At 32.8% G+C, this 19,110-nt stretch overlaps 1 protein-coding gene and 1 long non-coding RNA gene across 3 annotated transcripts; both read left to right on the forward strand.

The window, feature by feature from the left end:
- The first annotated feature begins 3,010 nt into the window (after nt 1-3,010).
- LOC113772601 lies at nt 3,011-6,862 on the forward strand. The gene is made up of 7 exons (XR_003468576.1): nt 3,011-3,076; nt 3,166-3,207; nt 3,395-3,456; nt 3,546-3,586; nt 4,205-4,354; nt 4,685-4,732; nt 6,575-6,862. It is a non-coding gene; the product is annotated as an uncharacterized LOC113772601 (long non-coding RNA).
- A 2,872-nt stretch (nt 6,863-9,734) lies between these two features.
- On the forward strand, nt 9,735-18,638 carry LOC113772556 (peptidyl-prolyl cis-trans isomerase CYP59). Of its 2 annotated transcripts, none has more exons than XM_027317178.1 (14): nt 9,735-10,046; nt 10,695-10,799; nt 11,793-11,910; nt 12,103-12,153; nt 12,712-12,803; nt 12,934-13,033; nt 14,041-14,163; nt 14,286-14,363; nt 14,498-14,544; nt 14,633-14,688; nt 15,365-15,405; nt 15,937-16,039; nt 17,492-17,627; nt 17,715-18,638. In XM_027317178.1, exons 1-14 carry the CDS (start codon nt 9,949-9,951, stop codon nt 18,367-18,369), a joined length of 1,803 nt encoding a protein of 600 aa, XP_027172979.1. In that variant the 5' UTR covers nt 9,735-9,948; the 3' UTR covers nt 18,370-18,638. The 2 variants fall into 2 exon arrangements, with proteins under 2 accessions (XP_027172979.1, XP_027172980.1); XM_027317179.1 differs by having other exon boundaries at nt 9,960-10,046; nt 10,695-10,827.
- The last annotated feature ends 472 nt before the right edge of the window (nt 18,639-19,110 follow it).

Here is a 19,110-nt window from a genome sequence, read left to right on the forward strand (position 1 = left end):
TCGCTCCATGCCAAAATCAAACTGCCGATACTCGATTCTTCGATTACTTTTATTAACATTGAACAGTTTTGTTTTCTTTATTTTATAGGATAAATCTCTTATGCACTAAAAAAATGTATATAATAGAAATCTTTTATGTATTGATACTGTATGTATATATAACGGGTCTAGATATACATGTCTCTATGTAAAGTTTAAATTCAACCCAAATTAAAATAATATGTCATATATTTAAGCTGTTACTGTATATACTCATAATATAGGTAGAGATGTAAACGAATCTAATCAAGCGTAAAATATAGTTTGTTTGATTATTTTAGCGAGTTTGAAATTTTATTTAAGTTTGACTTAATTTTTGGAAAAATCGTTCAGAACGTTTCTCGCATTTTATAAAATGACTTTTTCATCCTTTACTTTTAAAAGTATGATTTTACGTCCCTTACAAATTCATATTGATCAATTTTGGTCCTTACTTATGTTTTTGATTAGTTTTTTATTAGAATTTACTGCGTATTTTGTACATCATCATTTTTTAAGGGAAAATTTGTCAAATTAAATTTCACATAATCCGATACATAGTCTCTTACATTTCACAAAGTGAATTTTTTCGTCCTTCATAATGCACAAAATAATTTTTTTTGTCCTTCGCGTTTCACAAAATAAATTTTTTAACCCCTCACATTTCATATAGTGAATTTTGTCATCCCTCGTTAATCATATGTATGAATAATTTTTTAAAATTCATGTATATATCTATTTGATTTCACCTTATTAGTACGAATAACATGTAACACATCTGTATTTGATTTCACCTACAACTACAATTTAAGTTGTTTATGTGAAATCAAATAGAGATGTGTTACATGCTATTTATACTGTTCAGATGAAATCAAATAGACATATACATAGATTTTCAAAAATAATAAAAATTTATTTGTACACATGATCAATAAGGGATGAAATTTTTTATTTTGTGAAAATGTGAGAGATGAAAAATTCATTATGTGAAATTTAAGGGATGAAAAATTCATTGCGTAAAATATGAGAGATGAAAAAGTTCATTTTATAAAATGTGAGGGATAATAAATCGGATTATGTGAAATTTAATCTGACAATTTTGTCTCTTAAAAACGATCACGGGCAATGCACGCGGTAAATTTTGACAAAAACTAATCAAAAACCTAAATATGGACTAAAATTGACCAATGTGAATTTGTAAATGATGTAAAATTACACTTTTAAAAGTATGGTATTAAAAAAATCATTTTACAAAATATAAATAACATTTTGAATGTTCTTTCCTTATTTCTTTTACATAATCGAGTTTAAATGAGCTTTTTTTTTTATTGAATTTGAAAGTTATCGAACATAAAACACTGCTCAAACGTGAATTTATTAATTAGTAAATTAAATTTAAATGAACTCTCGAAGTTAATTTGATTTATTTTTCAATTATAAAAGTAAGAAAAATTAATCCTATTTTATACCCAACTTAACCTCATCTAATAATTAAAGGTCTACATATAAATGAACTATAATATTTAAAAAGTAAAATAATTTAATTTAATAAAGTTGTGGTGAAGTTTTATTCAACACTATTTTAATTCAAGTATTGATTATTGTATTATATGCAAGTCGAGTAGGTTGCTTAGTTCCCTAAATAATGATCAGAACCATTAGGTCTTGATCTAATGGCTACCAGGGAAAATTAATTTCATTTCTAGGGTGTTGGTCAAGTTTCAATTGAGTGTGTTTTTATAAAAATATTATTTAAAATAATTACTGTAATATTTTTTATAATGTGATATATATGAGTTAAAAATATAATTAAAAAATATATTTATGATACAAATAAAATATTATTTGAAATAATTTGCTATCCAAATATCATTTTCGCCAAAGTAGTAGTAGTGGAGCAGGCAAGCACGTCACAGGAACAGCAGTACAACGCATCCTCCTTTCTGACCATCCCCTTCTCTAGGATCCTTTATTGCGATAGAATAGGATTTAAAATAAAAAAAGTAATGATCAGAATAAGGGGAAGAGATTAATGAAATAAAATTGTTATTTTTGAGTTTTGTTGGGCCTGCCTTTATTAACATATCTAGTCTATGCGCGAATGCCGTTGTTTTCAATTGGGCTTCAATTGCTGACGTGGCTTCCTTGCATTGGTTGATTGGTGATCGTCTGGCCCGTGGGATTCCAATTTGATGTCGTCCAGCCCGCATGAGAATTGGACGTTTGCTGATTGTGCGCGAATGCCATTGTTTCCAATTGAGTTTTAATTGCTGACATGGCACAATTTTATTGGCCAATTGGTGGTCGTCCTCCGTTGATTGAGCTGATGAATTGAATTGAGGACAAAATCGAGATTTCACGCCTTAATGAATAGGTAGGGTTCCTGAGAGTCTTTGCTTGTTGCTTCTGCTTGCGCCGCTTGTTCTACCAGTCTCCTCACCTCCCTTTTTCCAAAACACCTCTATTTCCTTTTGTCTCATCCGAGAGTATGACTGACCGCCTCCATTCCTTCCATGGATTTCCTCCATTTTTTTCTCTGAAAAAAAGAAAAGAAACAGACTAACAACACACCGCATCTATTCTCCCTTTCTTCTATATTTTTCCCCTCTTTTAAAGATTATTCGAAAAAAATGATGCTCAAAACGCACCTTTTATTCTCTCTCTTTTTTTGCCCTTTTTGCTCCTTACTCTGAGATAGGAGAACCTCGAAAATTTGGTCGATCTTGTTTGCTCAACTGCTCACATTTGGATTTTCTTTTTCTGTTTCTGATCTCCATTCCTTTTCCTCATAAACCTATGATTTTTTCCCTCTTTCTACACAGAAAAATTTCTATTTTCTCTCAATTATTTTTCTCTTTATTGGGACATAATTACCTTGGAGATCTTTCTTATCTGATTTATTTTCGATCCGTTGATCTCGCCATTTTTTAGTTTCAAAATTTTCCTTATTTTGACTGATTTTCTTTATTCTCTAAGCAATTTCATGTTTGTTTCAGGGTGCAAGTTTAAGGTTTGCATTTTATTATCTGGTATCTTCAATCTCTACAGAACCCGCCAGGTAAGAGATCTCACATGATGTTTATTTTTCTCATGGCTTTTTTGACTATGATAATTTTTTGTTATGGAATTTTTTTGTGATTATCTCAGGTTTAAAAAAACACAAGGAAGGCCACTGAAGGAGGAATTACAGTTAGTATCTTGCCTTTTCATTTTTTTGGGTTATTTGTTTTTCTCTTTATTGGGACATAATTACCTTGGAGATCTTTCTTATCTGATTTATTTTCGATCCGCTGATCTAGCCATTTTTTAGTTTTAAAATTTTCCTTTATTTTGACTGATTTTCTTTATTCTCTAATCAATTTCATGTTTGTTTCAGGGTGCAAGTTTAAGGTTTGCTTTTTATTATCTGGTATCTTCAATCTCTACAGAACCCGCCAGGTAAGAGATCTCACATGATGTTTATTTTTCTCATGGCTTTTTAGACTATGATTATTTTTTCTTATGGAATTTTTTTGTGATTATCTCAGGTAAAAAAAACACAAGGAAGGCCATTGAAGGAGGAATTACAGTTAATTTCTTGCCCTTTTATATTTTTTGGGTTATTTGGTTGTGATAAATAGTATTTTTCTTTACTCGTTTCTTCCTTCAACTATAATATGAGAAAATCCAATATTGTTCATACTGGTATCAACTATTTTTTTGTTAGAAAAGTTATAGATCTAAAGCTTCGTTCCAACCATATTTATTTGTTGCCCCCATCCTCCTTTCTGAGCGCATATTATATTAGAGATGAAAAATAATCATTATAGGGTTTTCTTTTGTATGGAATAAAATTTGATCATATTTCTCCCAAGGACGGCTTTAAGGTATCCTGCAATTTGGGGCTCTCTTTCTGGAAAATTTTGTTTATTGCATGTGAATTAATTTCTTCGATCTCTTTTTTTTTTTCTTCTTTTGGTTGGCAGTGATCTCTCCATACCTTTGCTACTGGTTTTATTGGTCTAAGTTTTAATAGTTCTCATGGAGTTGTATTTATATTTAGTTTGCTTTTTTTTTGACGTTTCTTTGAGAGCCCTTATACAAACTTATGATTTGTGTGATTTGCTGGTTTACTTTCAGCTACTACATTTCTCATTGTCTTTGGTTAATTATTTAATAACCATCTATTTTACTTATTTGTTTTCAGGTTCTCTTTGTAAACTCTTTACCCTTTCTTCCATATTTTTCTTGCACGATGAGGTGGAATAGTTACAAGCTATCAGAATGTATCTCTTCAAGAGGTGGAAACATTCTCAATTATGATATTTTTGTATCTGAGCACAAGAATGTATAGAAGGTCTGTTGCTCTATCATGTACTTAATTGTATTTTAGCACATTTCAATTCCAAGTAAATAAGCTCATTTTATGCTTTCTTTTTTTGGAATATTTGGCTTATGTTTGGGTTTAGCTTGAAGTTATAGTCCCTTTTGTGATTTGTCCCTCATCCTTCAACCGGTGGATTATGTTTAGTTGATCTGTTGGATTATGTTTATTAGATTTAATGACTCATGGTTTCTTTTTTTATTAACAAGACCTTTATTCTTCTGATATTTTGCCTCTTAGAAAGTATTTTGTGTCATTGATATTTTTTATCTGATTTATATTTTTATGTTATTGCCTTTGTAGGAAGAAAGATGATAGCACCTACCTTTCATTTTTTTCTGTTCTATAGAGGTATATTCATTTGAAGTTTTTTTTTAACTCTTTTTGGCTGATAAGAATGTTCTTTTGATTTCTGTTTCTCAAGTCTCAAATCTTTTGAATTTTTTTTGTCTTACCATTATTTTTTGTAGGAAGCAAGAGGAATTTATCACTGTCTAAAAAAAAAGATAAACATTTTTTGAGTAAATAGACTCGTCAAAAAAGAACACTGGATATTCAAAATGCTATCTGAGTAGCAGTATGAGTTAGTAATCAAGGTGCTCATACCTAATGACCTTAATTTTTGTGATTTATCCCTTTTGATAATTGGTGACTTCATGTTAGTGTTTCTTTTGCGTTTTAGATTGTGGCCAACTATTGGTTGTTTTATAATGATTATAGAAGAATCAGGTTTTAGATTTAGAAAGGTTTTTTTTCAATAACATAATTCTACTAAATCTACTACGTGGTTGGAGATGTGGTAAAATTATCATATCACATTGTTTGGAAACTTTCTTGTGTTGTTATAAGAAGTACGAAAAGTTTTCAGAAAATGCTGATTTATTCTTGTAAATATTTTCCTTTTTGACTTATCAGATATTCCCAGAATTCTTATGTAATTCAACGTGTCCTTTTATGTAGTAGATTGCATTTGGATCCATTTGCTTAAGGTGATCCAAATCCTTTCATGTATTCACCGATGATGCAACAAAAGTAACTTTAAAAGTATTTTTGGTCCTTAATTGTTGCTATTGTAAGGTTTAGGTCCTTTGTTTAGGTTTTAGATTTAGAAAGCCTTTTTTTCTAATAATAGTTCTCCTGTATCTGCTATGTTGTTTGGAAATGTGGTTGAATTATCATATCACATTGTTTGGAAACTTTCTTATGTTGTTATAGGAAGTACGAAAAGTTTTCAGAAAATGCTGATTTATTCTTGTAAATATTTTCCTTTTTGACTTATCAAATATTACCAGATTTCTTATATAGTTCTACGTGTCCTTTTATGTAGTAGATTGCATTTTGATTCATTTGCTTAAGGTGGTCCGAACCCTTTCATGTATTCACCTATGATGCTGCAAAAGTAACTTTAAATGTTTTTTTGGTCCTTAATTGTTTGCTATTGTAAGTTTTAGGTCCTTTGTTATCTGTTTAGATTACAAACTATTTATTTACTTCAAAAAGTGGCTTAGGGACGATGTTTTGTCTTATTGCATCAATGTGATTTGGATGTGAAATTTTGAAAAAAATTTAGGTGTTTAGTGCTTAATTCCTATTGTTTTACTTCTTTTTTGCGATTTAACATATGCTATGCTAGATTTGATGGTGTAGCATAAGAATTTTAACTATATTTATTTTCTACTAAATCCCAAATGTTTATTATGGGTTGAGATATTAAGATTTACAGCATAGTACAAAAGGATTTTGGAAATTGTTTTCTCAATGTTAATTTTATTTAGGCCCTTTTTTTTAACAAAAAAATGTTAATCTGTTTAGTGTAGATCCAAGGTTTTGTCGTCTTCATTTTTCCCCCCAATAAATTTGCTCTTGCCAGCATTTTTTATTCTAAGTCTTTGTTAGATGAAGGAAGAAAAGATAAAGGAGGCTACTTTTCTTCAGTAAGCCTGGATGATATGTTTTAATGTCCTTTTTTTTTTGTGTGAACAGATTTTTTTCATTGTAACTGGCTGTAACTTTCTGCTTTCTTTGTCCTGTTATTGGTCTTTAAAAAAGTGAAGGGTGGAAATTTGAGACGGCATCCTATTTCCTCGAGATCCAAAGTTATTTTCTTTTACTTGTTTTACTTGCTCTGTTTTTATTGTTTTGATTTCTCTGTTTGAGAATCATACAACCTAAAGCTCAATTTCTTTTTTGCAGAATTCAACTCGGACATATAATTGCTTGTACACTTGCTGTTCGGCTTGTAGTTTTGCTTGTTTCCTTTTTCTAGAGATGTTAGTCTTGTTTTTGTTTTTTCAGTTTTTGGTTATTTGTCAACCTTATTGATGGGTTGCAAGATTTACTTTTCTTTTTTTTTTTTATCAGCTCAGTAGTGGCAAGGAGAGTAAACTAATTTGTTTTCTTAGGTAATTTGTAGTTTGCCTTTTGTTGGAACTTTATTTTGGTTGGCAATGTCAACCTAGCAAGTTACCAGTGCCACAGGTAATGAAGCCATCCATTTGTTACAAAATAAAATGGGTATATTTGATGTTCTTTTTGTAACTATTGCAAAGATTTTGATACATTTTTATGTAACTTTTTATAATTAATTTTTTAATTTGAATAACTGGATGTTTCTGGGCAAGCTTGAAAATTACACCGCGCGATGCGCGGTGTTCTCCTCCTAGTGGGGTAGTAAAAGGTGGACCGAAAGAATTCTTGATTACATAAGAAATTTATAATCAATCAGGCAACCATCTAAAATTGGGACCCGATATTGGAAACATGTCATCATACGGGTCCGCTACTACTACGTTGCTACAGTTTTTTAAAATGGAGTATGCAGGAGAAAATGCCAGCCTACGATTTGGCGAAGATTCTAAGTGGAAAATCCTTCAAAACGTTTATTATATTTTATCAAATAAAATTTATTATTTTTTATTATTTTTTATTTTTTTAAATTTTAAAATATTAACTTTACGTTATTTATAAATTCAAGTTATTAAAATTTGGTCATAACCTACATTTTTTATTACTTTTTAACCTAAAAATCATCATGTAACCCGTATGTGATCATTTTTTATATACAAAAATCAAATGACTTTTTAAGAGTAAAAATGAATATGTATTGGGGTAGATTCCACTTTTCAGATGAAAAAATAAATATGATTCTGGTCATATCTCAAATTTGTAGGTGCAAAAAAATGGATATAGGTCAAGTCATTTGTTTTAATTAAAATGAAATTTAACATTTTTGCTCCTAAAAAAAAATGATCATGTGAAGGTTATGTAATTGATTCAAAGCAAAAAAATAGTCAAAAACATAGGTTAGGACCAAAATTTGTCGACTTGATTTTATAAGGGACGTAAAATTGCTATTTTAAAAGTGAATGATAAAAAAATTCATTTAATAAATTATGATGGATATTTGAACAATTTTCCAATTCTACCCAAATACACGCATACATGTATATATAGATTATTCTATGAAATGTAAACATTTGATGGTACAATTAATGGTGGGGAAAATAACAATTCAATACTTGAATTAAAATAGTGTTGGAATAATTTTTCAGATTGGACTGTCAAAACTTGTGGGGAAAATGAAATCAGAAGATTCAACATTTATAAGAAGGGTATTAAATTTGAGAAATTTTGTTGCTAGGAATGGGCTAAGGATATGATCATAAGCGTAAAAAAAATGTTTTTGAATGAAAAAAAAAATTTATTAGCATACATTCGCAGTCATATGTGCATATTCAAGTACACATATGTACACATAAATTACAATGTACACATACAAATGTACGCTTATGTAAACAAAAGTATACATAGTTATTTGTCAAGGTGAATGTTTTTGCTCGACAAAGTACATACTATTATGAGGGTGAATTAGCATTTAGCAAAAAGTTTAGAATAAACTTTATATACAGTGACAGTATATATGTATGTATACACACACATCATCATTAATGGATTCATGACAAGTGTAAAAAGTTAGATTTCAAATTCAATTTTTACATAATTGTCATTTATTTAACACCTATGGTGTGTACACTATCAGGATTAATTCATAAGTTTAGTTATTTTAATTTGTGAACAATGACGCATCCCTAATTCACACATTTGTGGAAATTTACATCATATTTACAAAATTTGAAATCTTTTGTTCCCATTCTCCAAATTTCCCTAAATTTGTATTACAAATATTTCCCCACATAGCAACACAGCATTTAAACGCTTCAAAGTTGTTTGTACCAAGTATTAGTGGTTTTATTTTGTCTAAAAATAAAAAGTATCGGCGGTTTGATGCGAAAGTGTGCGACTATGTCTAATATATGTAACTACATTTATAAGCTAAACATTGATTGTGTTTTCACGACTTGCGAGAACTAGCTTAAAGCATTGGATTTATGCATTAAAATGGTTTTGGTTTTTATGACTTGCGAGGCAATGATGTTCATAGTTTATAAGTTCAGATGCATATTTTATCCTAGATTAAATTCAATGTAACAAGGATTTACTTGATACATTCTTTATTTTATTTTTTCGTGAGAAACTTGCTTGGCAATATCTTGTTTTATCAAGGACAAAGGTGTAACTTCGGCTTGGAAGACATATACAAGACAAAATGCCTACTCTACACAACATACTCAAGAGAACATAATTTAAAATAACTCATGGCATAATATTGAGCACTAATTGCAACATACATCCGTTTAATTTTTTTTAAATAATAAAATTAATGACCTAAATTTATGATATTGTATAAGTTTAACTAGAGTGTATTATCAAATATAAAGAAGCTTGAATTCTAAAGCAAAACTGCACATTTTTTGGGCAATAAAAAAAAAAGCATCAAAATTCTTTATTTTTTAAATACTAATGAGCGTAATAATGTATGATCGGATTCTGTTTCTTTGCAATCGCACTAGTAACTATAGATTGCAATTAATAGTGATAGATGGTGTATTTTGAAATTGCAGGGAAGGGATTCAATTTTGGATACAAATTTTAAAGTGTCAAAAAAATTATTGTAATTTTGCATTTTTGTTGTTATTCGTCTATTTTATTGCATTAATATCTAACTCTGCTAGTATGTATATTATAATGTGCAGTTGTAACGTAGTGATTGCATAATCCTTGAATCCTGCATGTATTGATGTTATATCTGTACCTATGTTACACTGATCTAGGATCAAAAAGTTCCGCTTGACTAAAAAAGCAAACTTGAAGGACCAAAAAGTACAAAATAATACTCGGAGGACTATCTCGAAATTTTGGAAAATACTTTAGGGATTAAATTCAAGTTTCTACAAATTGTCCCAGCAGGAAGGAAAGCATTACTACTATTAGAAACACGAGGGAGACAAATCGACGAACAGTGGTAAGTATTAAACCCAGACCCACAGTTAAGAAAGAGAAACGGGAAAAGGAGCTTAAAAGTTAAACCCCAAAGGAGGAAGAGGAACCATCGTCTGGGCGTGGTTGCCCCTTTATGTAGAATAAAATTTCCGGCACTAATGTCGAGTTTCAGCTCAACTGAATTATATATTTGAGTCGTTTTCGAGGTTTAAGAAAATTGTCCAAAAATGTCTGTAATGATTGTAACGAGCCTGGGAGATATAGTTGTGGATTTGTTCACCGACCGGTGTCCTCTCACTTGCAAGAACTTTCTCAAGTTATGCAAGTAAGCTCTTGATTTCTATTGTTTTCGAATATTCTATAGCTTAGATGATTGTAGGTGATTTTGGCTCTATTGTTTCTGTACAAATTGGATAGCACAAAAAAAAAAGAAAAAGCCCTAGCTTATGCATTTTTTTTTTGGTTTTAATACTTTGGAAGTTGTATTAATTGCGTCGGTAATACACAGAATGTAGATATTAAGGAACCGGAAAGGCGAATTAAGTAAAAAATCTGCAGTTTGAAATCATTTATACGGCGAAAATTAGGAGTTTTTCTGAGTCGTTTTTTGTGGTATTATTTATGATTCCGGACCAACCAATGAGTTTACAACCAATCTATAGTAAACGTGACTTTAGTGCTATCAGTAATGTTATCAGTTTTATAATACCCACTCGTCTTTTATTATTAAGTGATTTAGTTTGGATATCTGAATCTGAAGTGGCTTGGACCTGAAAATTTAGATTTACATTTGATTGTTTGGGAATCATATGCATGTGGCAGCTTGTCACGTAGAAGGACTTGTGCCCTTCTTTTGTAAACAGGGTAGTCAGAAGTTAATGGATTGGAGTGTGTTGTTATTTTTCATTCAGTAGTTTGCTTACAGGTTTTAAAAAGTTCTAACTGAATTGGTATGACTCCTTTTCTGTTGCAGAATTAAGTACTACAATGGCTGCCTCTTTCATACCGTCCAGAAGGATTTTACTGCACAGACAGGTGATCCTACTGGAACAGGGTCTGGCGGTGATTCTGTGTACAAGTAAGGGGAATTGGCACAAGTTTTTTCTGTAAGTGGTTAAAGTAGGTTCAAGGTTAAGAGTCTAGAGATAATACATAAATGGTTGTGAATCACACACCGATAAAGTGAAAATACCTAGACACTGAAATGAATTGGTTGCTAGAAACCAGAGAAGAACTTAGTAGATCTAATATTTAAGACAAGATGCTGTGGCATCTTTCTTCTAAAATATATTAATAGATGATGCATTAGGAGTATCTGTAAGTTGACACAGTCCTTAAAGACCTTGCCTGACAAAAGACTCACCCACTTAAGAGAAGAACGGCTCTTGACGCACCCTAGCAACTGAAAGTGTGAAGTTTAGAATGAATCCTTTCGATGACTTGTGTAGTTTGAATACAGATGTGGAAGCCCATTTACAGAATAATTTAAACAAAGATGTAGCATTCCAATAACTCAAAGAAGACATATGGTGTTAGAGTGTTTTCACTCTCATTTCTGCACAATCAAAAGAAACAAAGTGCTTAAACTTTATCTCTACTCTTGGACCGCATTTTATTTCCTCAAAAAGTTCAATATACTCTCGTCATCCCCATATTTGCATAATGCACAAAATTTAGCAGTTCAAGTCTTATATACTTCTTCATCCTTGCATATGAGTCTTTCAGCATTCTTCACTGGGTATACTTGAAATTACCCATATCATTGTTTCCATATTATTCAGTTTCAAATTACCTTAGCCACTTGATAGTTTGATAACAGAGGATCTGCAGTCTTCTCAAGTTGCATGCATGTGCGGCTTCTGGTTGCAAAGTTCCTCTTTCTATGCAGCTAGTGAGAATACTGCCATTATCTTAGAAGACAGAAGTCTTGCATATCTATTTCCATAGAAACTCATGAATCTTTTTATCTCTTTTCTGTTTTACTCATAGCTAAACTGATCCCTTTGATGCATGTCTGGCAGGAACACCTGCTATTGTTTAGTTTTGTATATCTAATTAATACTTTTTCCAGATTCTTATATGGAGATCAAGCTCGTTTTTTTGGTGATGAAATTCATTTGGACTTGAAACATTCTAAGATGGGCACTGTTGCCATGGCTAGTGCTGGAGAGAATCTCAATGCTTCCCAGGTATTGCTTTTCCTGGTAATCAGATTTTCTGACAGTTCTCTTTTATTTTCTTATGATGCCTTTATTTACCTTTTAGAAATAATTTTTAGTACCTTATTTTCTTCTTTTTACTGAACATGTTTGGTTTATATGTAATGGTTGTAAGGCATTTTCTTGTTATTTATTAATGTAGTTATATTTTCACTTTTTCAGTTTTATATCACGTTGCGAGATGATCTGGACTATCTTGATGGGAAGCACACTGTGAGTATTCCCATTTACATTTCAATTTTCATGTTTTCCTGTATGAAAGTTCTCTTGTTGTGCCTATCTTTTGCTCTCCTTGTTTTACATGCAGTAGTTAATTCTTGTTCCTCTTGGTTAATCATGTTTTTCTGCATTAACATATTGCACTGCCAGCGAACAATTTAACAGGTGTTAATCACGATTTGTTCTTCATATAAAAAATGCTGGATTGTTGGGATATTATTATCAGGTACTCATGGTTATAATTTGTCTTAGTGCTTTGTTGACCTTGGGATTTTATAGTCAAGATCATAAATTTCAAAAGAATTAATCTTCGGGATGCAAAGATTATGTCTTGTCAGGTGAAGTACTATTTATCAATAATGAGCCGGGCTTTTGTGTGTTGTATAGATTTTATCTCTTTGATTCGATCTGATTGTCTTTAATTGTTGAGGAGCTGGTGTTCATGCTTCTGTTACATGATATCCAATCACCTATTTGGAGGTAAATAAGAATAAGGGAGTGGATTCTATCAATCCTTATTAATGATAATGTGTCTTAACTTTGAAATGGTAGGTTTTTGGAGAGGTAGCAGAAGGGCTTGAGACACTCAGTAGGATAAATGAAGCTTATGTGGATGAAAACAGTAGGCCTTACAAAAATATCAGGTTGACTTGTATTCTTTCTTGTTTATTTCTTTAATTTTTAATCATTATACACGAAGTTTCTCTGCAATTGCTTTGTTACCAATTCTTTTTGTTCTGGCTAACCTACCTACTTTCCTATTATTTTGAACAGAATTAAGCACACTTACATACTGGATGATCCTTTTGATGATCCTGCACAATTAGCTGAATTACTTCCAGATGCTTCACCTGAAGGAAAACCAAAAGATGAGGTAACAAATAGCAGTAGTATGTTCTTATAGACTAGAAGTGAAAACAAAAATCTTATTTGTTTTATATTCATGTTGTTACCAATGCCAGTACTAAGATGGGCATAAAAGTGGAATTCTTTGTTCTTGCTATTTGGGTATGTTGCAATACATGATGGATGTGGTTCTTTAGATAAAAAATCTATAGGTTAATATGACTACTTACTGTCATAAAGTGTTCTTGGTCTTTGTTTCTTGTTTTGTTCCTTTTCCAAATTTAACCTTGATAATGACCTTGCTTTTCAAAGTGTTTTTTGGTCTTTGTTCTTCTCTTGATGTAACCTTGGCAATGACATGTTAATGTAAAGGAGTTCTTCATGGTCCATACCCTATTTCAATTTTTTAACTGTGGATCTATTTGCTTTATAATAATCCTGCTGTGTCAATCATACTTAAGTTTGATATCTTAAGATGTTAAATGTCGATGAGATCTTTTGTACCCACCATCTAATTTGCCATCTTACCAAGGAATTTTGACATGTTGATGCATCTTTCAGAAGAAGAAATTTGAAGCCATTGACCTTAGGAATTTTGGTTAGAGGTTCACATTACATCTTATGTTGCGAGATGTTTGATATGCTTATGACCTAAATAAATGAAAAATAAAGATGCTTATTGGCCGAAATTGAACATAAGTAAGCTAATAAAATGTTGTGAGATAATTTGGAGTCTGTCGATACAACTTAAACTTCTGTTGATGAGACATTATTATAGCTATATTAGTCGGGTAATGTCTACTCAATTGGAGATTTATCTATGTCTAGATACTTAATTATTGCTAGATTGCAAGTTATTCTTATTTTGCAGTATCCCATGACATATTAAAACTTATAAAATGCGTCTTTCTTGCAGTTAGCAATTGTTTTATCACTATTTCATGCTTGGAAGAATGATAAGTCCATGGCTGAATAATGAGTCAGGCATTGACTTTTTTGCAATTTAACCATGTATTGGGTTTTGACTCTAATTAGGTTGATGATGATGTCCGACTTGAAGATGACTGGGTACCAATGGATGAAAGTCTAGGTCCGCAACAGCTGGAGGAAGTCTTGCGTGCCAAAGAAGCACATTCCAGGGCTGTTGTGCTTGAAAGTGTAAGGATTTAATGCACTTTGATCTATTTTTCACTCGTCAACTAAATCAAGATTACCTCTTCCTTCCCATTTTTTCCTTGTGGCCATTATCAAGTTGTAACTGCTCCTAGCATGTGTAATAGATTGGGGACATTCCTGAGGCTGAGGTAAAACCTCCGGATAATGTGCTGTTTGTTTGCAAGCTCAATCCAGTTACTGAAGTGAGTTTCCTATGTAATTGTTTTGTTCTTATTGCCTGTTAAATAAAGATTTTTAATTATACTTTTTATTGGAGTTTTTCTTTGAAAGTTTTAAGTCATTTATGTGTCTGTCTCCCTTTTTTTGTCTTTAACAGGATGGGGACCTTCATACAATATTTTCACGTTTTGGGACTGTTACATCGTGAGTGCTTGACACCATTAATGCTTTCAAACTTCTTTCTTGCATAAATTGCTTGTGAAATGTGTTTCTCACAAAATTCCGGTGGCAGTGCTGACATAATTCGAGACTACAAGACTGGAGACAGCTTGTGCTATGCTTTTATTGGTAAGTGACGTTGCTTTTTGCCCCCCAGCTCATTTTGAGTTACATCATTTTCTGAATTATTTGAATTCTATTTCAGTACAGTACACTGTCTGAGAAAGAAATATGTGCACATGCACCTTCATTTCTAATCTACTTTGTTTGTGTTAGTTAAGTTCTTTCTTGCTTTGTCTGAAGTCTGAACTCTTACAATACGTGTAAGAATTCAGTTCATTGCCAGAAGCAGACAAATTCTATTGCTGTCACTGCATTAACACTTACTTTGTTGTAGTGATTTTTTTTTTTCTCTCTTGAACTAACTATGTCTCTTTGTTGCTATATTAGCCACATTACATCTGGTAAGCCTAATTAACACAGAAATATTGGTTTACTCTTTCATAAACTGATATTTCAATTGAGAGATAGCTTCGACAGATGGTATCTTTTAATCTTGAAACATGTAGTCAATAGCAATCCTTAGAGTAGACATCGAGGTATGGAAATTAATGGCAACTATTTGTTCCATCTGATCTCTATATGATCCTCTCTACATGCCAGAAGTAATCCTTTTCTTGGGCTTTGTCTGCTAACTAGATGGATGTGCTAGGCTCTGTGATTTAGAATAGTTCAACTGTTTGTGATTCTATATGATGCGGTGTCGTCATATGTGCACTATTGTTTAATATTTTCTCCTTGTCAGAGTTTGAAGATAGGGAGGCCTGTGAACAAGCATACTTCAAGGTAACAATGCCAAAGTTGAAATTTATTTGTTACATTTGTTTTTGGCCCTGCAGTGTGGGAGTTTACAGCTCTGTGTTTGCTGATTCAATAATTTTTGCACATGTATTGCAAGAGTTCATCACTCGTGGTCTCTTTTAAACTATGGACAAATCTTATTTGCTTATTGGATGATGCTATATTTGGATTTCGATTTCTTCATCCTATCCTTCTTTTGTCCACAGGAGTGGGAGGAGTAAGAAGAATCTTATATTTCTTAGTCTAATGTGTAGATGATGATCAATGAGTGTGCTTTCAGTGACAGAGCTCATTGAAATTAAACTAGATACTGAATGCAATAACAGTTTCCAATGTCATATAGCTGGCTATGAAGTCGGCATCCCATCTCCCCCTGCTACCCTTTTCCTTTGTACATATTTCACTGGTGGTTAATAGTTTCTGTACTGACCCCCTTTATTTCTTCCAAATTTCTTTTATTCCGCATATGGCAGAAACCTGTATGGTTCAAAATTTGACTCTTTCATTTTGTATTAGATGGATAATGCTTTGATTGATGATCGGCGGATACATGTTGATTTTAGCCAGAGTGTTTCAAAACTTTGGTCCCAGTATAGGCGCGGAGGCCGAATGAATAAAGGTGAGTAGAGTGAGATACTCTCTCCTCTTTGTTGCCTTTGACTATGGATACAAGTTGTCCTCCGCGTAGATGAACCGTTGCCTTGATTCCTTTTCAATTGTCTAATGTCTGGCTACGTATTTATTTCTCTTTCCTGTTCCTTTCTAGCTAGTAGTAGATATCATTTCTTGGGGGTGTCAAGTGAGAGGCTTGTAGAGTTGGATGCTTGGCAAAGGTGAAACTACAGAATTGGTTGTCAGTTGTACGGCAATAACCTCTGTAACATGATATGAATGATGCATGGTAGTTGTCATGACTGGTCACAATACTATGCTCAGCAAAGCTTGAATTAAAGGAAGTTAGCTGCCAATTTACAATTAGGTTTGTTCCTTGGGCGGTTGTCGAGATTAAAAAAGTTTAAAACTTTAATCTGTTCTCCACTCGAGGGCTCGGTTTTGAATTTTGGAAACCAAACTTGAGCTGTTTAAAGTTCAGATTGTAAAACTACGTCATTTTGGAAATACAGTCTTTGGTTCCAAAGTGATCTGACTGAAGTTTATGAATGAGTCCTACCTTCTCTGTTTTCTAAATTTTAAAGGCCCATTTCATGTTTTATAAGTATTCTTTAAGAAACAATAGCAGTACGCTTTTCTTATAAAAAAATATTCTCACCCTTGACCTATGTAGAACTGATCTCATACTTTGAATTAGACTGACTGTTTGAGCAATCAGTGGTTTTAGGAAACCAGAAAGGACTGGCTAATCTAATTGGTTTTGACAGTTTACTCATCGACTATCCAGATTATTTATGGCTCGTAAGGGAAAAAGAAAATTTAGGTTAAGCCAGTGTTTCAAACTGATTGAATTGGTGCTCACTTCTTTTAGTTTTTGCCATTAAACTAAGGTTATTTTGAAATTTTTGTGTTTTGAGTACTTTGTTTTGCGTGAAATGTTTTAAAAGAAAAAACTCAGTCAGTCTTGTTTTAAACAATTTGTTGGTCATCAGTTTCTTTTCTTGCAAACTATTTTTAACTAATTTATCAGTTCTTTAAACATGCTCATTGTGTCTGAAGGTTGAGATAAACTGAAATTAGTCAAAGACTGATAAAAGACGCTGAAAGTGATTTATAGTAAAGTTGGGTTTCTCTGGTTTTTAAACCTGTGCATAAAGTTTAGCAGCCAAAGGTCCTTCATCTTGCTTTTTTTTTTTTAATTTAAATTTGTTTATTTGTACAGAGAGAATGGAACGGGAGTTGTTTAGGGGCACAGGTTGCTCGGAGCAATGTAGTATTCAGCTAATTGTCTGCCAATATGCTATAATTTTAGTTTAAATAGTTATTTGTTACAGGAAAAGGCGGCTTTCAGTGTGTAAGGTGGGGGTTGTCAAGGGGAAAAGGTCATCGGAAACATAGAAAGTTTTACGCCTTCAAGACAAGTATACAAAATTTTAGTTTCAACTGTTTCTTGTTGCAGGAAAAGGTTGCTTTAAATGTGGTTCTCTTGATCACATTGCTAAAGACTGCACTGGAGATCCAACCAATGCACAGCAGCATTCAAAATACATACTCAAAGATGGCAACACCCAGCACGGGGGAGATGATAATTCAAGGTTGGTCAAGGCATTGTTGGAGAATTCTACTTCTGCACCCCTTTGTCTGAACATGCTCTAATCTTGTCAGAAAACATGTGTTTGTAGGTATGAAATGGTATTTGGTGGAGAGGACCTTGGCAGCCCCAAGGGAAACAAGAGGGAAAGATACAGTGAGCCTGAGAAGAGTGACAGAAGAGAAGACTGGAAATCGGCAGGTCTTGATAATCAAGAGCGGGATGGGACTAAAGATTCCCAAGAATTGCGTAGTCATCGGGGCAGAAGTAAAGAGCTTAGAGAGGATGACAAGTATAGAGGAGACCGAGCAAGCAGACATAGTGGCAGGGACAGAGGCAGCACAGCAAGCGATGAGGGGGATTATAGAAGGAAAGCATATGGTGGTAGTGAGAGGGATGGGAGAGAGGGCGTGAGGTATGAGAAGAGGCATAGAGATGATGCTAGTCACAGAGACAATCAGTATGGGAGAGAATACAAAGAGAGGCGTGCAGGTGATGTAGGTTGGCGAGACAGAAGGGACGAAAGAGATTCCATGAGAAGAAAAGGCGGCGATGAGGTGAGACGGAGTCAAAAGGTAGATGAAAATGATCATAATAGTAGACACGAGTCAAAGGGTAGAAAGCACTATGACATGGAGACCAGGAAGGGAAGAAGTGAAGAAAGGGAATCTGGAAAGCGAAAGGCAAAGGTTGATGATGCTGCCGACGTTGGTGATTATGAACGTGACCGCAGTAGAAGACGCTAACTAGTCCGTGAGAAATTGTTGAGCTGCAGAACGCTGTATTTGGTTCTATATATATTATATTTATAGCTCGACAACAAGCCCCTCAAAATGAATGTATTGGTGGCAATGGCAGCCACTGTGTGCTTCTTTCCAAATCAATCCCAAGTTGCAGGTGGATAGATGTCATGAAAAACTATTATTGACTAACCGTAATTGCCTCCTCACCTTCTAATTAAACCTTTGGTAAAATTATTGAATTTTTATAAAGTACTCCATGCGGACTGTGTTAATGTTTGAAAAGTTTTTTTTTTTTGTTTTGTTTTTTCGGTAGAAATTTTTGGAAGTATAAATATCAAGTACTGGTAAGATATTCTTACGATGGTAAGAGCAATTATCAAATTTTAGAAAGTTTTATTAGTTTTTTTTTGTTTTTTCCAAACGATAAAAGATTTATTAGTTAGTGGGGCAAAAGGCTGATGTCCATTATAATATGATAAGTGCAAATAATTACCGTATCCAGATTCAGTCCATAATACTGAAAATCGTAGTACTGGATGTGGAACCGCGAGGAAAGAGTCTGACAATGTTACTGCGCTCATAGGACCTGACAATGTTCGGCTTCGGTTTAGTTAAGGTTAATATGGTTCAACTCGGGATTAATCAGGATTAACCATTTTTATATTTTGTGTTAGGCATAAGGAATTACAAATGGTTAAAAACAATTTGAATTTTAAGATAAAGCATTTAACATTTAGATTTGAA

Source organism: Coffea eugenioides, chromosome 5, assembly GCF_003713205.1.
Source record: "Coffea eugenioides isolate CCC68of chromosome 5, Ceug_1.0, whole genome shotgun sequence".
Lineage (NCBI taxonomy): Eukaryota > Viridiplantae > Streptophyta > Magnoliopsida > Gentianales > Rubiaceae > Coffea > Coffea eugenioides.